This window comes from Herpailurus yagouaroundi, unplaced genomic scaffold (genome assembly GCF_014898765.1).
Source record: "Herpailurus yagouaroundi ecotype Mexico unplaced genomic scaffold, PumYag 159, whole genome shotgun sequence".
NCBI lineage: Eukaryota > Metazoa > Chordata > Mammalia > Carnivora > Felidae > Herpailurus > Herpailurus yagouaroundi.
The window spans coordinates 34772314-34781223 of record NW_024412400.1 but is presented as its reverse complement, the minus strand read 5'-3'; the positions used below and the strand labels follow the sequence as shown (position 1 = coordinate 34781223).

General features: G+C 42.2%; 1 protein-coding gene across 1 annotated transcript; it reads left to right on the top strand.

Annotated features, from left to right (window-relative positions):
- The first annotated feature begins 5113 nt into the window (after positions 1-5113).
- Positions 5114-5887, top strand: LOC121033335 (proline-rich protein 23A-like). Its single transcript, XM_040479534.1, has one exon. It carries the CDS (start codon positions 5114-5116, stop codon positions 5864-5866), a length of 753 nt encoding a protein of 250 aa, XP_040335468.1. The 3' UTR covers positions 5867-5887.
- The last annotated feature ends 3023 nt before the right edge of the window (positions 5888-8910 follow it).

The following is an 8910-nucleotide window of genomic DNA, read 5'->3' as shown; positions in this document are numbered from 1 at the left end:
TGTTCCAAAACAAAACAAAACAAAAATGACAGAGACATACCAAAAAAACACAAGGCACAATTTGAAGAAACTCCCAGTGGCCAAATCTGAACACTTTTAGCATCCAAAAAAAAAAAAGGTAGTAATAAGTTATAACCCAATGAATAGAATAAGAATGTGTGCATCCATACTGATAACAGATGGAGACATGAATGGATGGAAAGGGAGAGAGAGAAAACTCTTCCTCACAATACAATGCCAAGTAGAAAAGTCACCATTTTGCTACCATAACAGTAAAATTGTATCAGTCAGAAAATAACAATGAATGCTAAATAAAGGAGGGGTTTGGTAAGGAACAAAATCTGTATATATTCTCAAAGTCTCTGTACACAAATTACTTAATTACATAAGAAAAACAGTAGATGTACAGTGAAAAAACATTTTGGCGAAAGACAACATCTTAACCAACCAATGAAAATTAATATCATCATTAGACTTCTGGCTATGATGGCAACGGCTCTGGCTTCTGGCTATGATTGGCAAATCCTCTCTTCTCCCCCAAAAGCACCTTTAAAGTTAGACAAAATTGATGTAAACAATCATTGCACTCTAAAAATTAACATAGGGCATACAACAATCTGAGAAGTTTTTATGATTTTTAAATTGCTGTAATTTGGATAAGAACAATGGGTATCCATAGCATTCTGGTCTAGGGCTTCTCTCCCTCCTCCTACAAGTTCAGATGACGGAGGTCCAGAGTGGCACAGACTAGAACAACCCACAGCTTTTCTACTACAATCAAAGGAGGCTCACTAAATCTAGCGTGCTAGGTGACAGCCCTGCCCAACAGCTGTCAGCGGAAGTAACAATCTCAGAGGTAAGCAAGCAGGGAGGGCTAAATGCTCTACTAATTAAGTCTCCACTCATGGTCAGAATAAGCAAGTTCCTGGCTGAGCCTCCACATGTGTACAGCAGAGACTAGAGGGGGCCCAGTTTTGCCACATACTCCTGGCCAACCCTAAGGTTGTGCACATACTCAGAAGAGATATGAAATAGTCTAGTGGAATTAAATGCCAGCCGCTTGAAGACAGCCTGAATATGGAATCTACTCTCCTACCGACACACATTCATAAACAGAAGATGGAAACATTATTGGCGTGAGGTGTTAGAGAATAATTTCTGTCTAAGAAGACAACAAAGCTATTCAGAAAGAGGGGAAACTCTTAGGAAGCAAGTCTTAAAAGGAAAAAATAAAAATTAAAAAAAAATTTTTTTAAAAAAAGAGCAGACACATCAGTAGCCACACCACAAGGGAGAGAAATTTCACAGATTAAGCCCTGATGAGTTACTAAAGAAAAAGCACACAAACATACAAATAGCAACCACAAAAACCTTCCAAAGAAAAAAAATCAGAATCCAAAGACGGTACAATATATTATTTAAATGTTCAGTTTTCCCAAAAAAAAAAAAAAAAAAAAGAGAGAGAAAGAGAGAGACATTCAAAGAAACAGGAAAGTGTGACCCATATTTGAGTTGAGGGAATGGGAAGCAGTCAATAGAAATTGCCTCTGTGTGATCCTAGACATTGGGTTTAGCAGACAAATATTTCAAAGCGGCTAGTATAAATATGTTCAAAAAGCAAAAGGAAATCATGCTTAAATAATAAACTAAAATGTGACAATGAACCAATACACAGATATTTTCAAGTAAAAGACAGAAGGAACCAAAATGGAAATTCTGGAACTGAAAAGCACAACTGAAAAGAAAAATTCGCTAGACAGAATCAACAGCAGTGTCAAGATAGCAGAAGAAAGAATCAATGAATGTGAAAATAGATCAGTAGAAATTATCCCATCTGAAAAGCAGATAGAATAATGATTTCAAGAAACATGAACAGCATCTCAGAGATCTGTGAGAAAATAGCAAATGTACAAAAATACATGTAATTGAAGTCCCAGAAGGAGAGGGAAGACAGGAAAAGAGGAGCAAAGTAACTTCTCAAACTTGATTAAAAAAAAAAAAAGAAGAAGAACAATCTACACATCCAATAAGTTTGATGAACTCCAAGTAGGAAAAATACAAAAAGTCCACACTTTGATACATCATAGTCACACTCCTGAAAGCCAAACCCAAAAAGAAAGTTTTGAAAGCAGCAAAAACAAAAATGACTTTTTACCAATTTTATGCCAATTTACAAATGGCATAAAAATATGATAAACAGCTAATTGCTCATATTAATCAAGGAGTCCAGAAGACAGTTTAATGACATATTCAGTGTGCTAAATGAAAAAAAAAAGGTATCAAATAAGAATTCTATATTCAGCAAAATCATACTACAAAATTGAAAGGAAAAAAATATATCCCTTATAAACAAAGACAGAGAATTTATTGCTGGCAGACCCACCTTACAAGAAATCCTGAAGTCTTTCAAGCAAATGGAAATAACAGTGGACAACAACTCAAATCCAAAGAAAGAAATAAAGAGCACTAAGATGGTAAGTATCTAGATTAAAATTAAAACCCCACAGAGAGACTTCCAGTTTCCTATCCAACATACTAGAGGCTTAGAAGTTGTTATTCCATCCTAAAAACAAGTAAAAACTGAACAAAATGAAAATCAACAACTCTTCTTAAATCCATCAGAGAAGTCACAGGGAAACTGCTGCCACCAAAATTGGAGAGAAAGAAAAATATAGAGAATCACAACTTAGGGAAGTGAATCCACATTTTTGTGGGTTTTACCTCCAAGACCTCTATCAGTAAAAATTGGGAAAATTCCCCTCCTGCTTCCAGCAGAAGTAGGGGAAAAAAAACATTTTTAAGTATCCCAGAGCATTCTATTCTTAGCAAGGCATGACCTCAAAGAAACTATTTTACCAGAGCCTAACTTACTGCATTTCTCTCAGAGCTTGACTAGCCTAGAGAAAGGGAAATGCCCAGCTCATCCCCCTCTACCCATCCTGTCCCACCCTGGAGGAAATTGAAAAACATGTGTGGAGCTCACAGCCCAGGAATACAAGCTCACTAAAAGATTGAGATCTTAATCATAGGATGATAGCATGCTTCCCATCCTCCCCACACCTTACCACCACATCACTGAAGGCCTATTTACTATAGTTCCTTTTACGTAGTATATCATGCCTGGATTTCAACAAAAAATTACAGGACATACTAATTTTTATAGTATGGATATATAATAATTTTTATAGTATGGATATATAATAATCCAGCAATGCCAGGAACACAGGAAACGCAGCCGTGAGAGTTGATGCCCGCCAGCTGAGCAAGGAAACACCCTGACGCAGCCCAGGAAATCTGAGTTCTCTTCATAATTTTGTCACCAACAATCAGGGCCCTGATCGAAAGTATAACTACCCGGGTACCTGAACCTCTCAACAGCTAAATGAAAACAAACTAAGTGATCGATCTTAAACACTGGAAAACAGGGGCTCCTGGGTGGCCCAGTCGGTTGAGCGTGGGGCTTCAGCTCAGCTCATGATCTCTGGGTTGGTGGGTTCCAGCCACACACGGGCTTACTGCTGTCAGTGCGGAGCTGGCTTTGGATCCTCTGTCCTCCTCTCTTCTCTTGATGCCATTCCCTCTCTTTTCTCGATGCCACTCCCTCTCTCTCTTTCTCTGAAAAATAAACATTAAAAAAAAACTTTAGGGTAAAACAATTTGGGGGGCGGGGAGGTACTTACAGAGAATTCCTAGGTTTCACGCCCCAGGAATTCTGATTCAGTGATTCTGGGATGGAGGAAAGCATCCGCATTTTCCATAAATTTGCCAGGGAATGGAAATGCCACCAAGTCACAGACCAAGAGCTTACATGTCCATTAAGAGAGGTCTGACTTAAGTGTAATTTCATACAAAGGAATGCTATGCAGCTATAAAAATGAAAATATAAATATGCTATTTTGTAAAAAGGAATAAGATGAGCAGTTGCGGGGTTAAGGAACAGGGGTGGAAGGAAATGTTTCATTGTCCTCTATAACCCCATTAGGAGTATCACCTATTCCAAAATCAGTGTTTGGTGTTTCTTCCTATTAACACTAGATAAGGAGTTGAGCCACACCTTCCTTTTTGTACCCATGATACACCACGCAAATGCGCTTTTGAACAGACACTCAGATCAAAGGCGCTGACGCTGCATCATCTTAAGTGGGCCTTAACATGTCAGACCCAGTTCTGCTAATTCCAGGCTTCCGAGCAAACTGAGTAAAATTCTGCACAACATTTTCATCATTGTAAATTGGACTAAAAACAAACATTTTGTGACTGTATTTCTGGTCAAACTAGATAAACTCTTACTTCTGACGACAGCAGTGTAATAAATTAGTATGAAATAGTATGTATATAGTATAGTAGTAAATTGATCATGCGCACCTGCTTACACACTCAATTCTAATCTTATGTCGCCTTTCAACACCAGTGAAAGATTCCGACAGTGGTTTACAACTTACGCACAGACGTAAGGATATAGTCCAAAAACTCTTCCCACTATTCAACCGAAGGAAAAGCGATATTCACTTCCGGGGCGGGGCTTCGGAGGAGGAGGGCCTTACATCTCGCTGTCCTGGTGCAGCGTCACACTGGTGGGACTTGAAACTTAATCAGTTTTCCAATTAAAGTCGTCCTCATTTGAGATCCACTCAAGGAAGGTCAAGATCTTGACACTGGAAGCCAGCCCCTAGAGTGGCATCATTGTTCTGCCTCCTAGTGGCCTATAAAAGTATCTCTTTACGCAAAGCTTCGGCTACCGGGCTGCACAGATACCGCGAATTCTAAGGGGCGAAGCCTCCGTGGGGGCGGGGCTTAGCGTGACATTTTGCGACTTTGGTTCCGCCGGCGTCACTTGCAATATCATTGGCGCAAATCCGTCCGTGTGAGGAGCCTGGGATTCCACCGCCTGAGGCCAAGCCCTGCGCCGCGTGCTGCGCCACCAGAACCTGGACAGAGGGTCTCCCGGAGGCGCCCCCAGAACTCCCGGGCACTCACTCTGCGTCGCGCCGTACCGCGCCCCGCCGCGCCCCGCCGCCTCACCTGTCGTCGAGACCTGTCACTGCGTGCAGGACCCAGCCCCTCACGCCCTCCGCCAGGCCCCGGCAGCGCCACCCGCAGCGCCGTCCAGGTCATGGGCAGCCGACCCCGCAGCCCCAGCGCCTACCCTGCGCCCTGTCCCGGGCCGCCGTCCGGAGGACCCGGCCCCGCCAAGCGCAGCCGAACCGAGGAGCTTGCAGGCCTGGAAGGCCTGGAGGGGCCCCCGGCCGCTGGCGCCCTCACCTCCGTGGTGGTTCTGGCTGAGGGCTGTGCCCTGCAAGTGCCCCTGGACGACGTCGACCTGGTGCTGGAGCCCGAGCCAACGTCGGTCCTGCAAGTGTCTGTCGGAGAGTTCACCCTGCTGCTGGTCCCCGAGGCCCTCCTGCACTCAGGAGAGCAGGGCCACTCGCTTGTCGGCCTGGAACCCGGCGCTTTCCTGGGCGCGCCCGGGCACGACGTCGCCGTCGAGCAAGGATTCTTCTGCGCATCTGTCCCACAGATGGCCCCCCAAGAAGAGGCCTATGAGGAAGACGCGGACCCCGCGTTCCTGTCGCCTCGGATGGACCCTGCAGCCGGCTCCGTCTCTGGGCTCCGCCCCTGCGCGGGAAGCGTGGCCAACCCCTACCGTGTGGGCCAGGTACCAGAGCCGCGGTCTTGGGCCCCCACTCCTAGTCCAGAGAGACGCTCTTCTTTCCGCTACTTCGACCTGGACGTCCACCTTCTGGAGCCCTTCCCCAACTCGCCACTCCAACCTCTACCTCCCTCTCCGAGTCCAGGTCCCCACGCGCGCCCCCAGCGCCCTCCGGGTCCTTCTCGCAAGGCCCGGAGACGCCTGTTCCAGGAATGAACTGAACCCACAACCCCTAGCCACCTGGTAGAGACCTTACAAGAGTCTTTTAAGAGCGCTGTGTGTACTTTGCACAACCTGCAAGAATCACCAAGCATGAATAATGGACAGATGCTCTTTTGATGGAAGGGGCATTGCAAAATTGTGGATCAATGGTGGTGGAACAAAACATCTGGAAGGAAGTCACAGAAGCAAAGAAATGCTGTTTTACGTACAGTGTACTTTTAGACATCTGACATGCTGCTTAGGTTGTTTTCTCTATAAAGGTTGCCCTCAAGTAGCTGCATTCTCCCTAGTTTTGCTTCAAACCTCAACTTCAGCACTTTTTCTAAAAACCCATTCTTTCCACAGCACTCTACCACAGCACCTCTTCTTTCCAAATTAGAGTAATTACTTTTGTTTTGTTTTGGTTTTTGCCTAATGTATTTTGGCCCTAGTGTGCATGCTAGTTTATGACAACTTTGCCATTTGACCTTTCAGTGGCTGTAGACGCTTTTGGAGAATCTAACAAATAGGTGTATGTGGACAAATGTTTGTTGGCTACAAACACACAGAATGAGGAGCGATGATATGTGCCCTCCTTTTTTTAATGAGAAGGCTATCAAATGGTTTAACTCTATTGCTAGGTTGGGGGGGGGGTTCCCCAAAGGAACCAACTCTTTTCCATTCTTCCTATATATTTTTCATATAATTCTCCTGTGCTGGAAAAGTTTAAGGACTATAAACTTTGTGTTGATAGTTCTAAGATCCTGAATATATTTTGTACGTTATTCCTGACATATAGAAATAATTTGTTATGTTGATCTGGTATCCAGAAAAATGATTTCATTTCTTTAATGGCCTATCTATAGATGTTTTACTTAACTAATAAAGACAATAATATCTCCAAAACAATGAGAATATTATCTCTTTTTTTGACAAGTCTCTTACATGTTATTTTTCCTTAATTTTTTTATTGGATGTTACTCCAAGTCCAGGTTGAATAGTGTCGTTGACGGGGGCATCCCTATCTTGCCCCTTGTATTGATGCAAGTGCTTCTAAATTTTACCATAAAGCATGACTTTTTTTTTTCCTGGGAATAGTTGGTAGATAACCCTTATCCTGTTGAAGACATTAGTTTTCAGTCTTTCTAGTCATGAACAATCTTGGGATTTTTGTCTTGTCTGTTTTGACAGACTACAAAGTCTTTCTCAAATTATTGTAAATGTTGGCATTTAATTATATATATATATATATATATATATATAATGTATATATATTTTATATACATAAAATAGCTGCATGGAACCTTTGGGTCACAGAGCAGCTACAGAAACCTGCCACAGACGAAATGAGACCAAGCTTGGGGTTTCAGGGATTTTAAAAATTGGATGCCCTCCTGAGGCCTTGAGAAGAAAAGGTGGAAGGGGAAAAGCAGTAAATGCTGGGTCACATTAAGAGTTTTTTAAATGTTAAATTTTAACACAAACTCTTCTGTATGTGTAGATAACTTCTGTACTTTCTTTTTTAATCTATTGGTGTGGTGATGTCATCATTTTTCTTATCATTTTTCTGTCACTGGTGGTGTGACAGTGTCTTATCTTTGCCTTTCTGCTATTCCACATTATTTTAGACAATTTGAATTCTACCCAGGGTTCCTTTTTCTTTGTTTTTAGTTTTGTTCTGTTCTTACAAACAACCATATACACACAACTCCTCATTTTAAAATGTCATTATTTTGCCAGGTTTGCCTCATATTTTTAAATAAATAAACAATTCATGATAAAGTTAACGTCAACAAGATACTCCTTTTTTTCTGTTGAACATTAATAATTATTATTCAGATTTGCCAATGTGCTTTGCCAGTATCTTTGCTCACCTTCTATTCTCACATTCCACTCATTCATCTGTCCTCGTTTTTCTTCTTGCCAACGTATGTTCTTTAAAATTCTTTCAGCTGTGGCCTATGTGTAAATCTTAGTTTTGTATGTCTGTAAATATTTCAGTTACACCTTCTCACTTGTGTAACATTCTAGCGAGGGTTCAAATTCTAAAATAATGCCTATAGCCTCTCAGTACTTCAAAGATACTGCTCAGGGGCACCTGGGTGGCTCAGTCGGTTAAGTGCCTAACTGGCTCAGGTAGTGGTTTCACAGTTCGTGGGTTCAAGCCCCTTCTAGGGCTCTGTGCTGACAGCTCAGAGCCAGGAGCCTGCTGCAGATTCTGTGTCTCCATCTCTCTGCCCCTCCCCTGCTCGCACTCCCTCTCTCTCTCTCAAAAATAAACATTTTTAAAAAATTAAACAAAATAAAAAGTAAAGAGGATGTGGTATATATGCACAATGGAATATTACTCAGCCATCAAAAACAATAAAATGTTGTCATTTGCAATGACATGGATGGAACTAGAGTGTATTATGCTAAATGAAATAGGTCAATCAGAGAAAGACAAATACCATATGATTTCACTCATATGTGGAATTTAAGAAACAAAGCACATGAACATATGGAAAGGGGAATAAAGAAAGAGAGGGAAACAAATAATGAGACTATTTTTTAAATTTTTTAATGTTTATTTTTGAAAGAGAGAGAGAGAGTGGGTGAGGGGCAGAGGGAGAGGGAGACAGAGGATCCAAAGTGGACTCTTTGCTGACAGCAGAGAGCCCAATGTGGGGCTTGAACTCACAAACCGTGAGATCATGACCTGAGCTGAATTCAGGCCTTTAACCAACTGAGCCCCCCAGGCACTCCCTTTAGTATTTTTCTTGACTTTGATATTCTACAGATTCAATGTGATGTGTTTAGTGGTAGAAATTTTGCCTGCTGCAACTCAATGAGATTTTTAAATCTGGAGATTTAACTTTAAAAAAAATATCTCAGAATGCCTGGATGGCTCAGCCAGTTAAGCAACCAACTTCAGCTCAGGTCATGATCTCACAGCTCTTGGGTTCAAGCCCCACATCAGGCTTTCTGCTGTCAGCACAGAGCCCCATTCAGATCTTCTGTCCCCATCTCTCTGCCGCTCCCTTGCTTGTTCTCTCTCTCTTTCTCTCTCCCTCTATCAA

Coding starts and splice junctions, on each gene's coding strand:
- LOC121033335 (XM_040479534.1), top strand. CDS start 5,114: ATGGGCAGCCGACCCCGCAGCCCCAGCGCCTACCCTGCGCCCTGTCCC.